The 24564-nt window shown below is 35.9% G+C and overlaps 1 protein-coding gene across 3 annotated transcripts in view; it reads right to left on the bottom strand.

The window, feature by feature from the left end:
- Positions 1 to 24564, bottom strand: part of USH2A (usherin) — a 734839-nt gene that overhangs the window by 291902 nt on the left and 418373 nt on the right. For all 3 annotated transcript variants that reach the window (XM_025927811.2, XM_086694483.1, XM_086694484.1), the window contains exon 38: positions 2586 to 2765. In XM_025927811.2, the coding sequence (XP_025783596.2) occupies positions 2586 to 2765 (180 nt within the window). The remainder of the gene's footprint in view (positions 1 to 2585; positions 2766 to 24564) is intronic.

Genomic DNA, 24564 nt, shown 5'->3' with positions numbered 1-24564 from the left:
ATCAGGATAATATGTTTTCAGATCATTAAGTAAAAGGAAGCATGAACTAAAACCTATTTAATCAATGAGGTGTCACCTTTAAACTGCCACAAGGTCATAAAAAAGATAATTTCAAAGCTATAAGTTTCCTAATTGTAATCAACAACAATCTAATGATGAAAAAAAAAGTCTGTCCTAATGGCTGTAATAAACTTGAGCAAATCACTGTCTGTCTTTGAAGACATTTTGCTTCCTCTTTGGGTGAAGTGACATCTCCCCAAATCTCGATTTCTGACTGTGGCAAGTGAATGATTGCAACATACCCAGAGAATATGAGCCTTCAGAACAGTGTGCAATGGCATGAATAAGCCTCCACAGAGTAGAGATAGAAGTGAACTCAGCAGTTGACTTCAGTTCTACTGTACCACTACAAAAATTTTTAGTTTCTTCCTGTTTGCATAATATTAATTCTTCTACTAACCACTAACAGATACAGGTACAGACTGTATTGAGCTGGCATTAGGTGCTTGCTATGTTTAACTGAATATTATACACACACACACACACACACACACACAGATTTACCACAAATTATTAGGCGTTCCTAAACAGATGAACAGTGAATTAAATCAGCCTTATTTTATGAATGAGACACAGCTTGCTGTACATTACAAACCATCTAAATCAGTGAGAATGCCATGAAAAGAATATATAAGTCATTAAATTCCCACATATCCTATTAGGAAGGTATTGCTATGTAATTAAAAAATCTCCATTAAAGCACTAATTACTCTTTAATTTTAAAAGTATTATATACCAACATATAGAGTCATCAAATGTTCTTTTTTTAAAAAAATTTCTTTTGAATGTTTCTTTATTTTTGAGAGAGAGAGAGACAGACAGAGAGACAGAGTGTGAGTGAGGGAGGGGCAGAGAGAGACTAAGACACAGAATCTGAAGCAGGCTCCAAGCTCTGAGCTGGCAGCACAGAGCCCTTGGCAGGGCTTGAACCCACAAACCTGGAGCTCCTGACCTGAGCTGAAGTTGGACGCTTCACCAACTGAGCCACCAGGTGCCCTAAGTCATCAGATGTTGTATCACTTCTAGCATGTTGAGTTAGATTTACAAATGAAAATATGAATACTCAAGGTTTCTTTTCTTGATTTTGTTTTGTATTGTATTTTTGGCCTCAATTCTTAAACAAGCCCCTATCTAAATTTAGTCCCCCTTTTTATTGGTTTATGAAATGTGACTCTGAGTTGTTCAGCTCTGTCTCTTTCACACATTCTTAAACAATGCAGCTTCTGCCATATAGAGTTTCAAGTGTTTTGGTAAACATCTATTCATTGAGTCTTATAATGTCATGAAAGATGGATAATGATGAGTGCTTTTTATGATACAGGAGGTATTGAATCTTTTCTTGGGAGAAGGGTTCCATACACATTGCAGGTTAACCCTTAATTTTCCACCAGCAATGAGATTTTTGCTGCTTTCATACCCTTTCTGATGGGAGAGATATTTATCCAGTCCCACTGGTTAACAACATAGTGACGTGCTCCCGTTGTCCAGAGCACCTCCTTCTTGAGGCCGTTAGACTCCATTTGCTTCAGTATTTTCAGAAATCATAAATTTCTGAACACTCAATTGAGAATCACACTCTTATTATTTTGAGAAATGTTTTTTGTTAAAGGGCTGTACATATCAATCTGAGAGGGAGTGTTCTTTTCAGCAAATAGCCCCACAAATAGTTAAAACAAGGTGGAATTGACTACAGGCCAAAATAATAATTCTAAATAAGTCATCTTTTCATACAAATAGTTAGAATGAAATATATCTGGATTGTATCACATATAAAAGTGACACTATTGAACTCTAATCATTAGGACATGGAAGTTAAATGTATTTTTCCAGTGGTATGAGTAGTGTTCCTATTGTATAACCTGCACACTGGCCTTTTTCGGCATCTGGAAAAGTTTAGATATATAAGGTTCTTTGAAAAACCAGGAATGAGAACCAAAGCGCAAATTGAAAATATAAATTTTGAGGGGCACCTGGGTGGCTCTGTCAGTTAAGTGTCCGACTTCAGCTCAGGTCATGATCTCATGGCTCATGAGTTCGAGCCCCGTATCAGGCTCTGTGCTGATAACTGAGAGTCTGGAGCCTGCTTTGATTCTGTGTCACCCTCTCTCTGCCCCTCCCCTGCTTGCACTCTGCCTCTGTCAAAAATAAACATTAACAAAATTAAAAAAAAAAAAAAAGGAAAATATACATTTTGAGTCTAAATGAAATCTCCAAACAAACAAACAAACAAAAAAAAACATTTCCCAATCTTTTTAACATGTACAGCAAGAGATATATGTGTGTGACATATACCTACATATACACACAGTGCAAGATGAAAGCAGTCTCGACAAAAACATTAATAAAAATCAACAAAAGGGTCTCAGTAAAACAAAACAATGACAATCCAAACACCAGAAATACAACTGAGCCTCCAAGTTCGAAAACAAAAAATTATTCACACAATAAACAAGCGCTCAGTAGACTTGAAGACTTCGTAGAGCATTTATATAAATTTGTGTAACAAACCTTGTTTATAGACTTACCCCCTGGTGGCATTGCAATTGTTACGGGGTCACTTCTCAAGCCGCCTTGGCTATTGGAAACATGCACTTGTACAGTATAGTTAGTGAAAGGAACCAAGCCCTCGATGAGCACCCAAATGTCGGTCTCCTCACCACTGTGCATGACTCGTGTGCCATTCAGAAGGGTGTAGTTATGATCTTCTGATAAAAAAGAAAATTATTAAAATTAACGTATATATTTAAGAGTTCATTCATTTGTCTCAGTGGCCAGAGCAACTGAGTTGTTATTCTAAGATAATGTGAAGCTCTTACAAGTATCATGCCCGTAAGGAAAAATACTGCACGGACATACAAATTGATCCCTTGATGGATTATTTACAATTGTTCGAGGGTTTTTTTACCCTTGGATTTTATGTGATGTGCAGCCTGGAGGAAATCACACTCTTTCCCCCATCTAGATTGGTTCCAAATCCAAACGGTACATTCAAATTATACATGTCGATATTTCATTTATCATCAGTTGGGGTATTTGTTGCTCATTTTCGTGAAAGGTAGGCCACCGCTTTTCCTCCAACACCTCTTCAAATCCGAATTGGCCAGAATATTGTGAAAAGCAGTATGTGCTCACTTTGGGCAGAAGCTCTGGTTTTAGCTCTATGTTAAACTAAAGAGGCTGCCTGGTTTTGTACGAGAATCACCTTCAGTGAACTCACCGAGCTGCACCACCACCATCCTTCCAAACTTGAACAAACCCATTTTCAAATCGTATCATGTCTGAGATACCGGAAAATACCGAGGGTTTTATCTTCCTCTTCTACACAAATGAATTACATTCAAGGTTCAGAAGAATTAGAAATTAGGCTTAAAATGAGATGAGGGGTACTCAAAATCCCATCGTAACATTTATTTCATCGTCTATATTAGATGCTTTCCTGAAAAGCTTACATGAGGCAAATTTTTCAGAATATTGGTGAAATTTAGTAAAATTTAATTATAAGTATTATTTTGTTTTGGGGGGTGCAAGAGAGCAAGGGGCAGAGAGAAAGAGAGAGAGAGGGAAGGGAGCTCACCCGAAGTGAGGTTCATATTTCACCCAAAGCAGAGCAGGAACTCCCCCAAAGCCCGGCTCAAGCTCACAAACTGTGAGAGCATGACCTGAGCCCAAGTCAGATGCTTAACCAACTGAGCCACTCAGTCGCCCTAGTTACAATTATTCTTAAAACACAGAAGAGGAGACCCATTAAGAATAGCAATATTTACCTCAAATAGCCTTTTTTTCTTTGCCAAAACTTTTTACTGTAGTACCTTTCATCACCCCACACAAATTCTACAAATATAGGCATATGAATAAAAAACACACATGTTGTTGAACTTTAAGGGGAAAGCATATTTGCAAGATTTCCAGATAATGATACAATCTTTATTGGCTAAATGTTTAAAAATTAAAAGATGACCACATACTGAAAATGATTTTGCATTGCACAATAAACAAAATCTAATAGTTGCAATATTTACAAAAATATCATATTTTTGTAATTTTTTAAAATATATTTTTGAAAGTTTTTATTTATTTATTTTGAGAGAGAGACAGAGAGAGCGAGGGAGGGGCAGAGAGAGAGAATCCCAAGTAGTGTGCTCTTTACTAAGTTACTTAATATTTCTAAATCTCAGGTTTTTCATCTGTGAGCTGGGAATGATAATACTTCGATTGCAATGTTATTGTGCAGATTAAGTGAGATTATTTCTTTACATAACCCAGCAGGTAACTGATGTTTATCTATAGAAGCTAGGAAGTATGACTGTTTCCTATAGTACAACTGATACATTCCCAACAAACATTTAGAACCAGAAAGTGATTAAGACTTCTGCATTCTGTATTTTACTTTCTTGGTAGCAATTACCTACCTATTACATTCTCCCTCTCTCCCACCCAACAATGTATTATTAACAAAAATTCTATCTTTTTCAACAAACAAAACAAAATGAATGACACCTGCTACCACTAGGTCATTGTCCCATCAGGTTATACGCCAAACTCTATCATTAATAAATATCAAATCACGTAAAAGATATATGTATCTCATGTCTAGTTATGATAATTTTCATGAAATGTGGGTAAGGCAGACAAAAACTTTAAAAATATACAAAAAATTTAAAAAGGTACCTTTTAAGAACTTTGGGAGGAAGGGTGTAGCTGAAAAAAAAATGATTGCTGTAAAATACACAGGTCTAAGGTGTTTTCTATGACCAGAAGAAATCCCTAGTGTCACGTAAGAATTTATTACTCTGAATTTGAAATTGGAACATTCAAAGGAGTGGTTTATTCCCAAGAGAATAAGTGGTGCTTATGGGCTAAAACATGGGGAAAATAATTTCTATTCACTTTTAATAAAATAAGGCGAAGATATATTTACCGCTTAAGAATTATTATAAGTTCCTAAAATGCAAGTAAACACCACAGCTGTCTGTATGTAACACACTTCAACAAGAAGTCCTGAAACCTGAAAATTCGCCTTAAAAAGACATTTCTAAGTGACACTATATTAGCTATCATAGGTTCTTTATAACTAGTCAACCTTATTAGACACAAGATTGTTGACTCCAACCGCATACAGAGAGCAGGTATTGCTACATTCCGATAACAAGGTGCCCAGGATGTAGAAGACATAGTTCCTGCACTCAAGAAACCTGGGTAAGTTTAAATATGAATCCTTGTAAGCACTAAGAAAAGTTACATTATCCACATTTGAAGATCTCGATTTCCCATAATGTCGAACTCCATGGAAGCATTTCTGGTTCTAGCTGACACAATTGCTGTTGTCACGTGCCCGGCTGTAAAATTTCAGAAAGGTCAGCTTAGCCTGTGAGACCCGGGGCGAGGGTCAATTGCCTCTGAAATTGTGTTACCTAAGCACACACCACACACACACACACACACACACACACACACACACACGCAAATGAAGATTGTAAAATCACAGTGAAAATTCTAAAATTAAGCCAAGAGAATACAATTTTCAAGCCAGGTGCAAATGTAAGATCAATGAGTTAACATCTATGATTATAATACTAGTGTGGTTTTTTCCCCTTGTATTTTGTTTGTTTTTGAAGGAAATTTCTAGCCATAAGACAAACACTTTTTGCTAGCTTTGAAAATGGTGTGGCAAGGGGAAATATATTAAATACCACTTTATTCTAAGTTTCGCAGATAACATTAATACATGGTAATTATACAATTAGTTGTAACATTAAGTTCTAGTTATAGAACAATGATTACTCAGTAATTATAAGAAGTATATAATTACTCAATAATTATGAGAAGTATGCAATTACATAACCATTTCGTTCAGCTCACAAAAAGAACTTGTACATCTACAGGAACCACACAGCCGAATGAGTCCAATGCTCCCTTACCCCCAAAGGACACGCAGCTCAATTTCATAGGCCTAGAGCAACCGACAGGATTTCAACCCTCAGTAAAGCTCCAAACTCTCCAGATTCAAAACCAAAACAGGATCCACAGATTTGGGTTTTCTCCACTTTATACTGTCTTCACTTTCTTCCTTTGAATTTGACCAGTTTGAGTTCCTAGATCTTGGAGGAAAATTCTTAAAATGCAAGTCCTCAGATCCCCCTTCTTGAGAGGGTCTTGCTTTACTGCTTCTCACTGCATAAACTTGGTTTTCAGTGGGCTGGAAAATGCAGCCCCGTTGGTCTAGCCTCAAGAGTCAAGCTGGAAAATGTTAAAACGATAAGCATTTCCTATCAGAGGTGACCATTTCTGTCTGGTCAGCCTTAGCGCTGACCCCATTTGTAAGTATAAGTGAACGGTGCAGGCCCAGTTAAGCTCCAGTGTTCTGGAACCACAACTCTCCCATCACCCTGCCCCCAGGCACCGTGAGTGTGAAAAGGAGCTCCCCTCATTCACCTCTTTGGCTGTGGTCTGCACCACTGGGCTTTAACCCAGGGGTTGTACTCAGCACTTTGCAGATGAGGTCATCTACACTAGTGTTCTAGGGTTCACCTCCATTAAAATCACCTGGGGGTACTTCATCAACATCCACATCCCTGAATTCTACTCTGGACCTACCGACTGAGACTCTCAGAAGTTAGGACCCAGGAATCATTGATGATTCTTCTTAAAGCTTGCTGAACTACTGATTTGAGGGTCATGTAATCCATGTTCAAGCTAGTCTTAAAGCAATGATCAAAACTTATTTCCTCTGTTTCCCAAAATAATTAGGTCACTTTTGACATGCTTGTCAATGATGCCTTTAGACTGAAGCTTTGGGCTATAAAATGTTTACTTTATTAGTGAAATGATGCATCTTCAGTAAGTATAAAGCAGCCTCTTGAGCCAGACTTATCTTTTACAGACCACAAAATCTATGAATTTGTCCTGTAAGAAACACTTAAATACGCATAGAAATAATTTTTAAAATGAGAAATCATTTTTCACACTTGAGAACAATAACTTCAGGTTTTCTAAAAAGTATTTCTCTCTCTTTCAGTCTTCCCACTGAGGTTGTAGGGGAAGGAGAGATTCTTTGCTATTGGCCAACATCATGCATCACAAGCAAAAGACCCACAAGTTTTGTGTAGATCGTGTAAAATTTTTAAATAAGCTCCTGGAGGCTATCTCAGGATATTCTACATTCTACAGGATTTTCAAAGAAGTTAATTCACTCAGTGAATTTCTGCTTTATTTCTGCTTTTCTGCTTTATTTTGAAGAAAAAAAAAGTGTTAAATTGAGAAACATGTCCAACAGATTTTACTTATAAAGAACATTTTCTTAGCTTCAGATGTGGCATCCTACAAAAATGTTAATAGCACTAATGCCCATTTTCCAAGGCCAAAAGTCTTACATTTAACGTTATTTGTCAAATAGTAAGATATTTTCTATACAATTATTTTTTTAAGCAAAACCCATGTAAATAGATATGTATGATTCAGGGATGCGTAAATGATTGCTGTCTCAGGAATATCATCCTATGGGGTTCTCTAGATTGATATAACATAAATGGGTATCCTTTCCCATTCTCGTTATAATCGTTGTCACAAGAATTTTAATGCACCATATATTCCATAATTTTTTCTTCCTCTGTGCTGTACTGCTCTGACCTTTTCAATATTCTATAATTTGACTGGCTGGCCATTTCAGTTCTCTCCTTTTTACAGCCTTATTAACTTGTGGGAAAGAGGTGAAATGAACAACCAATCAGAATACATAATATTGCAAAGGTCAGCGTAGTCTTGTACAGTATCATCACACACAGAAGACTGTATGCCAGGCATTAACATCCTGATATCTTATTCATGTGACAAAGATTGTAACAAGAACAGAAAATGGCACAACATGAATCCATTCTCATGACAAAGATTATAATGAGAAATGACAGCGAACAAACCAAACTGATTCTTGTTACCTTGTGAGGATTTTAGATGTCAGACCTGGTCCTGCTTTAAGTTAGCCTTTTTCTGAATCCAATTACACCTTAAGGTAGGAGAGGTGTTAACTAATTTTCCCACTTCTTGCGGTAAAAAGAAAATGCTATATTTTCCTGGTATTGAGGTCTCAATTTTACTGTGGTTCAGCTCCATCTCATTCGCACAGAATTCTGCCAATACCAAAATCAAAAGACACAGAATAGCAAACTGCAGATCTGGGCAAAGTGGTGAATAAGGCCTTTAATGTGAGCTAATAATTCTAGGTCACTCTATAGCATGTATTAATATTTAAGTTACTTTTATTTATTCTTTCTGAAGATAGTATTTCAAATTATTTTACCCTAAAGGCAAGTGTACCCTCCAAACTCCATTATTATAATAGATATTATCTTGGTAGAGATCTAAATGGTACTGGGCATTTGGTGATTTTTAAGTTAACATGTGGCTGAAGAAACCTATCCCTGACCTTAAAGTGTTGCCAACATAGATCTATACCTGCATAGCTGTATTCTCCACAGAACATTTTGAAAGAGGAACAAATGAGTAAACTGTGAGCAACTTCAGCCTCTGAGAAGGACAGTGCTCTATCAACGCATCATATTTCTTACCATTATTGTAATTACTCTAATGTGATTTTTAATTAGTTGTCATCTAGTAAAAGCTGTACTTCTTTGAGTCCTCTTTAAAGTGGTCACTCTGCTAGAATGACAATTGTAGTTTAGGGAATAAATACATAGAATATTTAGCCACTCCCCAAAAGATGGTACAGAAACCTTGACCTGAGTCTATGCTCACGCAAGTGCAAAGAGAGCTTGGTAGATGCTGAGGCTTTTTGGCTTTGTTCTGTTTTTGTTGTCGTTCTTAATGTGTGGGCAAGACTACACCAATATTGCATGATTACTTTTCCATATATCTAAAACATCATTTTAAAAAGTCATTTGGAGCATGGTTTCTTTCCATCAGCTTTGCTTTCTATACCATAGTCAGGTTTTTCTAAGTGGATCTCATTTTATTAATACCAGAAAAGAACTGTGCGTGTGTGTGCGTGCATGTGTGTGATGTGTATACATAGATAGATACATACATACATGAATGTATACATAGATCAATAGACATATCGATAGATTGATTGATAGATTTCTCAAAGAGTACATTTCTCAAGAGTAATTTACCACAGTTGTGGTAGGTATGGTCCATTTTCATCAACTATGCTGTACTCTGACAAGTCATATTTTTTCTAATTTGATTTACATTTTCCCCATTTGAGCAAAGTGTTAGTTGTCCAAATGAACACACTATTGCCATTATCTCAATCAGCCAAGAGCTATTTGGGAAAATATGCTATTATAGAAAGTGGTCTCCAGCTTCCAGAGTAAATACTGGAACATGACTGATTAACAGCAGCTGTTATTTCCTTTTGGAATTCTAGTAGAGTCTTACGAAACATACTATGTTGAACTTCTAGTACTACTGGGATCAAGTGCATAGCTCAGCAGTCACTGATTACAGAGCACCCTATCCCTAATTCTTAATGAAGTGTTTACAATTTTCTTTTTAGTTACTTAGATATATATGCCTGAGACAGATTCTCCATTAAAGGAGAATGCCCATTTGGGGTGGGATTATATCATGTTTTGTGGTGACTTCTACCTGCTTTTTGTGCTGCAGTCACCATGTCCTGTGTTCCTGTACTAGTTATGTATTGCCATGTACTGACATTACCACAAACTGAGCAGCTCAAAACAACATATACTTCTTATCTCATAGTTTCTGTGGATCAGAGGTCTGGCAAGCTTAATTGGGTCTTCTGCTCAGGATCTCAAAAGGCTGCAATTAACATGTTGGTTGGGACTGAAGTCCCATCTCAAGGCTCTACTGGGAAAGGATCATGTCCAGCTCAGGTGGTTATTGACAGCATTCTGTTCTTTACAGGCTACTGAAACTTAGTGCCTCTGTTTCTTACATGTTATTGGCTAGAGGCTGCCCTCAGTTGCTAGCTTCTTGTTGGCCAGAAATTGCCCTCATTTCTTTCTTATGTGGGCCTCCCCAACATGGCTGACTGCTTTATCAAAGCCGGCAAGGAAGATAGTCTCCTAGCAAGATGGGTTACATTCTTATGTAACATTATCACAGGACTTGCATCCCACCTTCTTCTGGCCAATAGCCATAGCCTATTGGTTAGGGAAAAGCTACAGGTTTTGACCACATGCCAGGGTAAGAGATTACACAAGGTCATGGGTACCAGCAATCACTGATCACAGAACGTAATAATGGGATAATCAGATGCTATCTTAGAGTCTGTGTGTTACAGTTTCCAAGCTGTGGATACGAATCTCCTTGCTAAGAAGAGAATTAGGAATAAATTGTGGACTTTCAAAAGTTTATGTATTTTGGGAGAAGAATGGATAAATTATTATGACAGAATTACCTTTCCAAAATACCTTCCAAAATAAAACAAAATGGAAAAAAAAATTGGAAAACAAAAATAGTACGATTAACAAAAGAGCTGAAAATCCTGGAGTGAACATATAAAGGAAAAGGAACAAATTAATGATTTAATTTTGAAACCTCACAACAAAAGAAAGATAGGGTAAATTTATGCTCAGCATAGCACAGTTCCTAAATGCTCCTAGAGGAACGAATATAAACCAAGCAAAATCCTTAGAACTCTTCCTAATCTTCTCCAATCTTCTGAAGGGAAATGAAAGTAGAGATAGGAAGAGCTGGTCGTCCTACCTCCCACTGTGCCGAGTTGGGGGAATAAGCTGATATTACTAGGATTTGAGGATGAATGTCAATAAATACAGTGGGTGTTGCTATAAGGGACATTTAATGAGATCTGAGAGGAGACTGGCAAACTAGATGCCCTAGAATTCTGCATTTATCCAATGCATTTTTATCCGTATGCTCTATTTTGCTCCCATTCCCTCCCACCTCTACCCCAAGGCTACAGACAGGTACATTAATAACAACACCCAGTTCTCAGAGCTAAGATTGAGAGAAGACTAACTAGCACCAGAAAGGAAAAGAAGGAGTCATCTTCAGCACAAATGTAAAGTCTGGACAGAGCTGACCATACAAGGCATAAGCAAAATACATTTTCAGGAAGAAATAACATATTGACCACGCATACATATAGTCAAAAGAAAAGAAAAGATCCCAGCATAGAAAGACAAAGTAGGGGCGCCTGGGTGGCTCAGTTAGTTGAATGTCTGACTTCGGCTCAGGTCATGATCTCACAGTTGATGAGTTCAAGCCCCACATCAGGCTCTGTGCAGAGCCTGGAGCCTGCTTCAGATTCTGTGTCTCCCTCTCTTTCTCTGCCACTCTTCTGCTTGCTCTGTGTCTCTTTCTCTCAAAAATAAATAAAAGTAAAAAATAAGACAAAGTAAACCACACAGACCTGGGGGATAAATATGATACTTATTCCCTGCAAGATGAAAAAGAGTATTATAAAACCAGAGAAACAAAGTAGAAATTAGGAAAAAAAAATAAGTATTTAATAAAGTTAGAAAAAGTAAGGAAAACAATAGAAACAGCTAAAAGTTAAATCAATGGCATGATGGAAAGCCTTGAGATAAGCACAATCAATGCATAAGGGAAAAAAATCAAGAAATTATAACAATGAAAGAGAAGATGATATATACAAAGAAAATGATCAGAAATATAATTAGGATTTTTTTTTAACAAAAGGATAGCTTAGAGCTCATGTGGACACCGACTACAGACGTGCCAATTAGATGCTTCCACCTGGGGACTACAAAGCTTGCTGGTCACTTAGGGATTCCTCTAGATGTCCGTAGAATTGTTGAGAATGCTGGAGCAGAGGGGCATCTGGGTGGCTCAGTCTGTTAAGCGTCCGACTTGGCTTCGGCTCAGGTCATGATCTCATGGCTTCATGGGTTTGAGCCCCACATTGGGCTCTGCCCTGGCAGCACAAAGCCTGCTCAGCATTCTCTCTCTGCCTCTCTCTCTGCCCCTCCCCAACTCACACCGTGTCTGTCTCTCTCAAAATAAATAAATAAACTCTAAAAAAAACACAAAGAATGCTGAAGCATAGCTGCAGTTATCCAGGGCCACTGAGTGATGATGCTCTCCTGGTGGGGGGTTGGAGGGGTATTTTGAGGTATCTTGTCTGGGCCAAGCTATCTGTGGTTTCTACACAAGTCTGACTCTTCAGTTTTCCTGACAACTTTTGGAAATTATCAGTTCTCTTGTAAGAATTCATTTTTGCCTTAATTAACCTGAGTTGTTTCTGTTGCTTGCTACCAAGAAACCACCCATGAATTGAGAGAGGTCTGAAACGATGTCAGCATTTGTTAACATTGGTTATTTACATGTAGATTGTTATTTTTCTATACTACATACATTTTTAAACTAGCACACATAATTTTTGCCAAATCAAAAGCATCACGAAAAAGTTAAATATCCAAGGAAAATATATAAATTATATTTAAATTATAACTAAATTGTAATAAAACCAGGGATCCAAAAACTACAGCCTACAGGTGAAATTTAGCCAGCTTCCTGTACTTGTAAATAAAGTTTTATTAGAAAACAGACATTTGTACTTCTAGGTATTGTCATGCTACAGTGGCACGCCCGATATGGCAGAGGCCATATTGACTACAAGGTGTAAAACGTTTACTATCTGGCCCTTTAAAGAAAAGTTTCACCTCTTGGTTGAAAAATTAAAGTGACTATCTCTTTAAAAATGTTATGGCTTCCTGAAAAAAGAGAGTCATTTCCAATTTCTGGATTGCTTTTCTTGAGTACACTCTTTTCAAAGAATGGAACGGTGTATGTGGAAAGAACACTGTATTGACAGAGCCCTGTCTTATGCCACTGCGCTATTCTGTCATTAATGCTTTGAATGTCTTTTATTATTCAGCAGTTATAAATCCAAATTACAGAAATGGAAAGAAGCAGGAAGAAAATATGTTACAGACAGTTCCTAATTCCACGTGCCCAGGAAGTTTGTAAATGGAAATCCGGGTGCATTGCTTTGACGCAGGGATAGCTGCCGTTCTTAAGGCTTAATAAGAGTAACTGAAGAATAATTAATGACTCTTTGGATGAAAGAAGGACGGATTTACTGCATCAACTGCTTCTCAAAGACTTTTTTAAACTTTCAAACTTATGTGCCTTCTAGAGGTAATTTGCAAATATACACAAAACATCTCCTTCCTACAGATCTTAGTGAAAACAATTAAAAGGCTAAATGAGGCTAACATATTTGCTGAAAGAAGCAAATGCAGTGTTAACATTGCCTTGGAATTTATTTTAAGGGAATGCCTTGGAATTTAAGTGTACCAAATATTGCCTTATTCTAAATATAAGAAAATGAGTTACAAAATGGTTTAATTGTGCCTATGCAGAAATTTGGCTTAAGAACCAAGAACAGGTGGCTAGAGTCCGAAGCAAGAGAACTATAATGTGGTACCATGAGTCCCAAAATAAACATTCAATATGTAAAGGATCATAAGATATAAATTTGTTTGTAAAGCAAAGAGGGTTTGATATATAAATGTTGCCCTCTTGAGCAACAACTTAATCAATTTCGCTCTCTAATTTAAAGTTGAACTGTTTGCCTCCTTTAAATCCCCCGATAGTGGCTTTCCAGCCTGGATAATTATGGAAATGAAAAGAACCAGCTTGAATCCCGTCAAAGGTATTTTATTCACCTTAACTGTTTTCTTATTAACCTAGTTAGTGTGATTAGGTTCTAAAATAAATGTGTGAAAATAGGTAACAATCTCTGTCATGAGGAGTAAATCACTTACCTAATGTAGCCTACGAACGCAGTTTATAGCTACCAATCGTATTCGTTGGTCTTTTTTAAAGAAAGAATAAAGTTATTTGAAAGCTAACCTCATGTTAAGAAAAATACTGAAGAGTCTGAAGCTTATAACAGTGTTAATAGTCACATATTTGAAGTCTTTACCTTTTTTATCCTTGCTCATTCTCTAGGCTTCCATTGTCAGTCTACAAATGAAAATTATTATCTGCTTTTTAAACGTGATCATAACTCATAGATGCCAATACGAATATTCAGTTCTTGCGGGAGATGATCAGTAAGAAACTGGCTAAGAAAGCAGACCTGGGGATCTCCAATCCATAATCAAATATCTAGATTGATTGTGTCACTTGCACTCGTATTGATTTCAATTGGAGTAGCTCACCCAAGGGAATAATAAAAATGTGGAATAAAACTGATTTATGAGAACAAAATAAATCCTTCTGTGAGTGGTAATGAATTGGTACTATTTAACCCTTTCAATCACAGAGTGAAAAAACTATTTATTTTTTAAGAATGCTGAGCTGGCCAAAAGAAGTCATATCAGAAATGCCAATACTGCCAAGTGCCATTACACTAAGTTGTAATACTGAGAAAAAAATGGCACTCTAAACTTGATGGAAGGCGTCATTTGACATACAACATACTTTGAGCTTTCCGGGGCCAACTTCTATGTCCCATCACAAATGATGGACCTGGAGATCCAAAGCATTATGGAATCGCTCAATAAATGTTTATTGTACTTATTTACATGATTTATAAGACAGTCGAGAAATAAGAACAAAATACGGTAGCACAGTAGCTACATTTATTTTTTTTCCCCTAATGTAGATGTTCTTTATTTTACTCAAAATTTATTATATAACAGTTTAATCGAGGGTTATCTCTAGGATAACAGAGATACCTGGGGGGAGACAGCTTTCAGCATAATTAAGGCACATACAAATATTTGCCTTAAAGAAGATTAAAAGGCATAAAAAATAAGATGACTTGTACGTAGAACCAGAGGAACTGTTTAATTATCAATGCAACCAACAAGTTGATTTAATGAGGAAAAACATGTTACCTCATGTTCTCTGAAATCCAGTAGACAAAACATTCCCAATAGCTTGGCATTGACTTAGATTTTCACTTTTTCACTTCTAAACCTGTGCTGTCATATGCAAAAGCCCCCTATCTATATGTGGCTATTGAACACTTGAAATGTGGCTAGTGTGGTTAAGGAATTGAGTTTCTAATTTTATTTAATTTTAATTAATTGAAATTAAAAACTGATCATTGATTTAGTTACTGGAAGATTTTCAAATATGTGGGTATGGGAATCTACTTCTTTAACTGAAAATTACATGAAAACTAAATATAGATCAAACATTTCTGATCAAGATTACCCTCTGAACTGAAGTGCCCTTTAAGTGTAAAGTATACAAAATTCAAAATTCCACATATATCTCACTCTGTATGTCTTTTAGACAGCATTGCTCTGGTATGCTAAAGGGAAAACTAGAGGGAACCTAAAGGGAAAACTAAAGGGAAAACACACTTAAAATGCAGGTTCATTTTCATCTTAAATCGATGGAAGGAAACTTTGTTCCAAGATCTGCCTACGTATATATATTCACGCAAAATGAAGGTGAAACTCTTATTCACAGAATGCACAGATTCTGTTCAATACACTGCACTTAATTCATAGTCCTGAGAAAGCTAATTTCAGAACTACCTGGAAGGGACTGCTGTAAGAAGGAGTGAGTTGATTTGTTATCAGTTCTGTCATGTGGCTTGTACCGTCATGGTGTTTAATGAAAGTATATAGAGGTAACTTTATTTATCCTCTCTGGCATAAAAAGGCTTTTAAAAAAATTAATACATTTTACTATTTACAATGAAGCATAATTTAATTCAGTTTGATGGTACCATAATTATTATAGCATAATAATTTTTCTAATATAACTTTTGCATGTATGCCACAGAGAGTAAATCATTAGACAGGAAACAGTACAAATCAGAAAGATAATAAGAAACTCTATTATCATAAAGGAATAAATTATTATGGAAAGGGGAAAGTGAATCACTTTAAGTTTAAGGGATTCAAGTAAAAGCAAGAAGATAATAAACAGTAATTGTAATTGCTTGGGCTTGAAAGAAGTCAAGGCCCAAGATTTTTAATGCCCCCTGTTTAATGAAGTCTTTGGTTCCCATGTTCTCATGAGAATTTTCAGTTTTAAGGTCTGTTGTTTCCTAAAATATTCCAATAGTTTTCCTATAAGATGATACGGGCTACAAATTCCCTCCTCTGTTTTTTTTTCTTTTGCCTTCATTCCTTCATCTAATTATACAAGAAATATATGTTTATTGTAAATTTTAAGACTACATCAGACACTATGAAGAAAAAAACTAAAATTATCTAAAATTTCAGGATAATCATTGTTAACTTCTTAATATTTTTGTGTATTTGGATATGTATCCTCTCATATTTTTAGACACACATATATAAATATATTATTATATTTTACATTTACAGAATTTTGTAATACTCATTATTTTGTAGCTGCAATATTATATATTTATCAATAAATGCACATCTACATAATCTTAATAATGAATTTACTATAATGTGGTTAGTCCACCTAGTTGGACATTTAAGAACACCCCTCTCAAGTTTTGTTACACAAATAAACTTTACAAAGAACATGACTTTAGAAATATTTTTTGTGCCTATCTAATTATTTCTACTTATTAAAAAAATTAAATGTTTATTTAGTTTTGAGAGAGAGACAGAGACAGAAGGAGAGTAGGGGAGGGTCAGAGAGAGAGGGAGACACAGAATCCAAAGCAGGCTCCAGGCTCTGAGCTGTCAGCACAGAGCCCGACGCAAGGCTCAAACTCACGAGCCTTTGGGCCTTGAGATCATGACCTGAGCTGAAGTTGGCCGCTTAACCAACTGAGCCACCCAGGCTCCCCTAATTATTTCCATTAAACACTTCCAAAAGAGGATACAATGGATACAATTATGGGCACAAATGAATACAAACATGTTAAACCTTTTATATTTACTTTATAAGCTTATTTTAATAGTCTCAAATGAATTTCTGGAAACAAAAAATTAGTCAAATAGTTTGGTTGCAGTTTACCTAAAATAATCATATTGTATGGGTTATACTTGTGATTGTAACTTAAATTAGAGACCTTTTTGTCCACAGTAAAAGCATCCATCTTGTCTGTCAGTGTATTATATACATCTAAATTTATATAACTAAGTGGGTCGGACTCATGGAAATGTTCCTTAAGTATAAGGACCTCTGTATTTTCTGTCTTAATAGAGCTAGAAAAATTAACTCAGAGATTTATAAATGTTTAAAGAAAGTATTGATGGAAATGGCATGTCTTAAAACACAGATGTGACACCAATAATGATTCTTTTAATATTATACTAAAAATAAACGAGCACAATCACAAGAAAAGATAAATAAGAAAAGTAAAATACCTGGACATGATCTGAACAAGAAACAGGTTTTTTTTATGAAAAAACTTTTTTTTTGACCGAACTTTATTGTGAGATACATCTAAATAAATGTAATCATAACACATTGCTGGATGAGAAACATTGGAAGACGTAAATTCCTGATGGATTATTTTATAAAAAGATGAGCCCATCAAAAATATCAGCTGCATTCTTTTCAACTTAATTTAATGTTCACTTGGAGGAATATACATATAACACCTAAGACAAAAATGAGGAATAAGCTGCAGGAAGAAGACGGGACCCATATCTGTAAGATACAAAGGTATTTTCTAAATATTTAAAATGTTGAAAGCAAGGAGATGAAATTGCCGTAGTGATGACTCCAAGAGAAATAGAAATATGAAAGAAGGAATAAATAGCCTAGAAATAAGCATCATCACACATATGAATTTAAGTCTCGGACAAATTTAGCAAAATTAAACAACATAATGCTTTAACTCTGGATAGAGAAATTTTTTTTTTTTACAAAAATAGAGATTTCATTATCAAAAATACAAAACATTTCCTAAGCCTCATAAACACGCCAAAGAGACAAACTGAACCTTTGACACTATAATGGCCAATAATTGCTATTCATAATATTTCAGCTTCCATACGAATAACAACTAATTTAAAAACCTCTAAAATCTCCTGGGCAAAATGGGTGAACAAATAAGAAAGACAAACAAATAAATAATAAGCATATGGAACATGTTTGCTCTCAATAGGAATAAAAGAAATGCAAATTAAAGGAACCTATCATTTTTACCTGTCAAATTAGCACAATTACAGAAAGATAAACATATTTGTATACCACTAGGAAACATGTAAATTGATATGATTTTCTTGAAAGCAATTTTCTAATGCCTATTAAGAGTCTTAAAAAAATATTACCAACCTTTAATTTAACAATTCCTTTTTTAGCAATATATATTAAGGATATATGCAGAGTTATATGTTAATAATAAATATTATTTCTAATTGTAAAAATAATAAACTGAAACATCCAATAACAATGAAATGAAATGGCTGATATATTTTAATATTATAATCCAAATAATGGAATGGCAATTGTGATGATAATGGAACGGCTAATCATTTTGGTATATCCATACTAGCGATTTTCTGTACTTATTGAGAATGCTTTTTATGGGTGCATTTTGTGTGATATGAGAAATACAATGTAATGTTGAATGAGTGAAGTAGGATATAAGGTGTTTGTGGCAAGATCTCAAATATATATATATATATATATATATATATATAAATCTTCATAGGAGAAAAGATTGGATGCCAATCAAATGAAAATATAGCTCATTTATAATTAGTATCATTTTGACAAAAATATTTCTGAAGAAAACAAAATATTTCAATCTAAGCCTACAGCTACTAAATTTAAGTAATATTTGTCTGTATAACAACTAAAAATATTGATAACCCTTTGTAGTTATGCCATTTCTCTTCCCAAATCCTTAAAAATATCCTACAGGATTCTGCATGAAGTAGCTCTTGCCTAGCTTTTACTAGCCTCATCTTAGGCCATTTTCTTTTCATCTACTCTCTCCCATCCACACGGGCCTTCTTTCATTTCCTTAAATCCACAGAGACTTTACTTTCCTTGCACCCTTCACAAATGCCATTTTCTCTGGAATCCACTGTCATCTATTCTTCTCTTGAGTTAGTGCCTAAATGTTATCCTAAATGTCATCTGCTGAAAAGGTCTTCCCTGATCCTCCAATTCATATTAAGTTCCTTATTATGCAATCTTAGTGACATGTCCTTTTACTTTATCTCCCCAAAGAAGTTTGACTACAAACAAAAACAAAAACAAACAAAAAAAGATTTATATGCAACCCTATTTACAAAGAAAGCAAATTCTCAGAAAACTATATAAAATCTTCATGCTTTCTTAAATGGTCTGCTAGCATCCTTAGATTCTGGTTTTTTGATTGGGCGAAGTAACTCATTGATCTAATAACTTCACCTAAAAAGTTGGGAAATATTAGTTCTTACTGGGCTGTTCTTTTATACAGCATGATGATTTCAGAGTCATCTAATAGTACTTTCTAAGGAGCCAAACAAGTTTTGTGATCCTTGTAATACTCTGTGATGATGACTCGTCATCATCCAAGGAGTCTATCCTGTGACCCCTCCTCCCCCGCACACACCCCCCCCCCCCCCACAGGAAAAGTTCAGGAATCAAAGGAGAGAATCTCCAGCTCTAGCACCCTGTCTCAGAGGCTGGGGTAGGACACTGGTCTGAGAGGACAAGATTTTTTTTCTATTTCTTTCTATAGTCCACTCTTCCATTCCCTTTTAATATTAATTGATAATGGACACTTATCTATCAAGAGCCTCCTGATTCAAAATCCAGATAATTATGTCTAATGGTTATACTTTCAGTCTAGAAATATCTGAAACCAACTCTACTAATGCTATTTATTCAGCAAAAACTGAACACTTGCCATGACACAAAAGCATGCAGGAACCCACACCTGACTGGTATATTCGTGGTATACAATATTGGTTCAAATTATTATATATTTGCTTCATGGCTGGTGTTTCCAGGTGAACCTCTTCATGTGTATCAGAAACCCCCAAATCAGCCATGGTGTGAGTTTGACAATGTTGAGCATTTTTAAACGCTTTAAGATTCCCATCTGATTTAAACAAACAAACAAACAAAAAACAAAACTATTCAAAACCTTCCAAAACCCAAGTCAATACTTAGGGGGTTGATCTGCTGATGATATGCTCCATCTATCTGACAGTCTCTTTTTATGAGGCAGTGGAATGGAGAGATCCTACAGAATGACACTGCAGAGTTTAAAACACAAACTTCAGCCGAGAGAACACACAAGTCTGGTGCTCTCTCATGCCCCTGTGGACTCCGCTCCCTGACACCATGCTGCCCAGGGTTAGGATTTGCATTGCATCACTACGTCGTTGCTTCAACAGACACAACAGCACAGACTTTGTACTTGTTCATTATGTCAAGAAAATAGCCAATTAGATATGAGACACAAATTCAATAAGCTGCTATGTGAGTGTTGAGAACAGATGAGTTCTTAAGTAATTTTGATAAATTAATGCTTAACTCCATTCTTGTGGAAGAATATCTCCTAATTACATATTTCTATAGCTTTATTGGCCATGACATGATATACAATCAGAGGTGTCAATATATTCAGCGGGTATATATTGTATAGCTTGATGTTTGGAATGATATACATCTTATCATTGCCTGGTCATATTTTCACCAATAATACAGCAATGATTTTTTTAACCCCAAGTAAAAAGCTTTTTATCTCCCATGTGTTTATTAGTTATGTGCATTTGTATCTCTAGAAATGTGTTGGAACTTTATGGGAAAGTATATTAACTGTAATTGCTTTTTTTTGCAGAAGAGAAATTTGCCTCCCAAAGAAATAGGGAGAAAGTAATTTTCTCTATTTCCCCTACGTTCTTACTGCTCTTCCTATTAATCTTTGCTGCGAACATAACCTTTTCCATAGCCGTCATTCCTAAAATCTCCTGTGTTGATTTTGAAAACATATGACATGGTCAAGGAGAGAGGTCCAGGGCTATTGTGTGTTGCCAAAGAACTCCCTAGCACAACGCTCATTTAATTTCTTCCGTGTCTCTCAAAGAAATTGTATGGTCAATAATCATCTAATGTGAAAAAACCATAGTATAGAGCCTTTCACATGTCTGTGCTTGATGAGTATTTATGTATGAAATACTATTTCCTGCTACTTTAAACGTCCATTGAGTTTCAATTTTCATGTATTTATCATGTGTTTGGTTTTTATTTAATACAATGGGATGGAGCTGTACTCTCTCTGACCTTTCCTTCTGAAAATATGGAGAACCAGGTAAGTGGTCCTGAGAAGACGTGGACCAACCACTGGCCGCATTCCTCTACTTATCCAGCTGCCAGGCAAACATTATGTTCCCTCTGCTCCGCCGCTGTTCTCTTCCACCCCCAGAATACACTTGGTAAGATTTCACTCCAGCTGCCTGACCCTCTAACTCATTCCGGGGAAATGAATTCAAATTGCTTGAAAAGAGGCTGCCTCTTTTATCTTCCCACTGACTGACAAGCAACTACAAAGTTCTCCGACGGGATTCCAAGTTACAAGCTGTACTGCATCACGGCAACAATTCCCCCACTGGCGCGTTTTCCCAGAGGGCAGCATGTCAGAGATACCGCATTGCTTGCAAACGCAGCTGGGAAAGTGCACACTTCCCTCCACACTAAAAACCAGACATCAGGGACTATAAAACAAAGCTGTCCCTTTTCTAACAGCATTAGCCTTCCTACAGACTCCTTGGAAGTCTGAGGCGTTCCCACATATAATTATTTTCTTTACCTTCCCAAGAAAACAAATGCTGCTCTATCTTTTTCTTCCCCCTTGTAATTTTTATGAAACATCGTTTATTCTGGGAAGAAAGGCATCCAGAGAATCGGATTGTGTGCAAAGCTCTCTGAATTTCTCTAAGTAACCTTGAAAGATAGACTGCGTTTTCACGGTTTTTCAAGACTTTTTTTTTTTTTTTTTAAGAGATTAATAGTGTTTGAATGTACTGACAATCTAAAGCACTATTTCTGGTGACCGGCAACTCCTGGAGAAGGTAAGACTATTCTGGGTGCTGGTATTTTAAGGTAGTTAAAAATATGCCTTCATCTGGTTTAAACCCAAAAGTACTTCGTTCACTTGGGAAGTTTCAGTTCCTCTTCGCTTCCTTTTGTTTTTAGCTGGGAATCTATGCCAAGGAGCAAACACTTGATACTAATAGTGGAATGAGATACTGACCCCAATTATATAAAAGGAAGAAAAGTTTATGCTTAGAGAATAGTGAATAAGGGCAGCGATCATATTGATACATGTCTAGTTTTTCCATCCAGAAAAATCCCATTCTGTCTTTAAATTACCCCCCACCCCAGGTGTTACCTGAGAGGGAAGACTTCATGCTCCCTATCTTCTGCCTTCAACAACCCAGTATCTTCCACTCCTCAGTACCTCCCAACCATGGTCTTTGTCTTGGTCACAAATAGTCCCGTTTACTTCTCTGACCAAGCCTATTTAGTTTCTGTATTTGTTCTGCAATATCTTTCTGATTTTGGTTTGTGTGATTGGCACTGGGAACTATTGGAGAAGGAAACCCAGGGAAAACACGAGAAGGAAAACTTAACACTATACACCTCACGAAAACGGTTCTCCTGGAAAATCACTGGAATTTACATCCAGACCTTTTATCCTTCTGTAGGCTTCTACCTCAGGGCTTCTGACTCACCCCACACATGCCTTCTGTCCAGGCTGAACCAGCTGTGATTACTCCAACTGACTGCTTGGAACCCTCTGCTTTTTCTAGTCCTCTTTAAAGAAATTTTTGCAAAAATAATATGTATTTCTTGGAGAAAATTTAAAAGTTGAGTACGTGAAAAAGGAAAAATGAAGATAAACCATTCTTAACAACCACCCAGAGATAATACCTATGTGTCTGTGTATAAGTGTGTATATTATTTCCAAATTTCCATTTCCCTTTTTAAAAAGTCTTCAAAATTAATCATGTTTTTATTTTTCAGGGCCAGCCATCTGTTCTTTCAAGAAAAAAAAAGTACATTTTCTTTCTTTTCTTTTTTCTTTTCTTTCCTTCTTTCTTTCTTTCTTTCTTTCTTTCTTTCTTTCTTTCTTTCTTTCTTTCTTTTTCATCCCTTTCTTCCCTCCTTCCTTTTCTTTCCCTTCCCTACCCTTTTCTTCCACTCTTTCTTTTTAAAAGATTCCTTCCTGACTGAAAGTATCTACACTAGGAAAAAAAATCTCCTAAAACCTTTTTCTTGTACGTTTCTATATTGAGGAAGAAGAATTTTCAGGAACCAGTAAGATGATTTAATTTTACCAGTGTGAATTTATCAAATCACTTTATTTACTTATTCTTAAAATGATATTTCCATTTGCTAATGCTAAATGGTCATTTTCATTACTATCTTTTTTTTCTCCAAGTAGTCCACATTCTCTCTTTCTCAAATACTTCTATTACATGTCACAACACAAAATAGAGGATTAGGAGAAGGAGGCCCTTAAAGATGAAAAACTAAGCTGCCATTCAGTTTTTCAGGTCAGGTGAGAGTTAACAGTGCTCAAAGGATTGGGCAATTAGCACACCCTTGGTGCCTTGCTTAGAAACTGAGACACAAAACAATCTGTCAGTTTATCAAGCAAGGAAGATCACTTCCCAATTCATTCAAAAGGGAGGATAATGAAGAATTAAACTATTCACGGAGGGCTCGGTAGTAAACGCTTAAGAAAAAGAGCAGGACGTGGTATTGTCTATTAAGAAGAGGAACAGTGTAACGAATCTAAAGAATCTAGTCGTAAAGCAGTTGGTATTTGTAAAGGCATTCGATAGGTCCTCAGATTTTCTCTCCCTTAATAATATTGTTTTCTGTTTTCCTTCTTGACCATTAGGTGGTTTTATAATATTTATAGCTGAAAATATTTTTGAAACTTCATAAAATAATTGCATAAACAAATTCTCATCACACATTATTTTCACCTACCAGTTGGATAAAAAATTTATAGTTTTAAAAGCAGTTTCACGTAGCCATATTTTTACTACTGTGCTGTCCATCATTTTAGTTTTTGTTCCTGAATTGACACATTTTGTTTATTAAAAAAAAATTCCACACTCAATATGTTTCCTAGGGAACTTTTAATAACCTGTTACTTCTAATTGAAATTTTAAGTTAATTTATATATGTGAAGAGAAAAAAAAAATACTGAAGATGTTGTAAGCTGATCCCTGGGAGTTGATATTCACCTGTGCAAGGTGAACAGAGCACTCTTGAGAGCCATTGAACAAAGTACTTACTCGAGGTCAGTAAATGGTACTTGTAGACCCTAGAAAAATCTAATTTGCATTATATGTTCCTCATAATTGAATGGATGTTTCAAATCAGGTAGAATCCCACAGACCTAAGTGCTACTTCTCACTTTTATGGTAGACGTTAAGAAAAGGCAGAAAACATATTCTAATATATCCCAGTGTGGGTTGGGCAATCTGTTAATTTTTGCCATTCACATTTGTTTGTGATTGTTCTGTCATTCTCTCAGTATGTTCTCTAACTCAAGTTGTTCTAATCACTGGGGCAAAGGGTAAGGCTCTGTGTTTCCAAAATCTTCCCCCAATTAGCTCTATTGCACTCGTTACACCAACACCTGCTTTGTCTCTTGCCTCACACACTTGAGAA

This window comes from Puma concolor, chromosome E4 (assembly GCF_028749965.1).
Source record: "Puma concolor isolate L17-30 chromosome E4, mPumCon1.1.hap2, whole genome shotgun sequence".
In the NCBI taxonomy this organism is placed as follows: Eukaryota; Metazoa; Chordata; class Mammalia; order Carnivora; family Felidae; genus Puma; species Puma concolor.
This window is presented reverse-complemented; position numbering and strand designations above follow the sequence as displayed.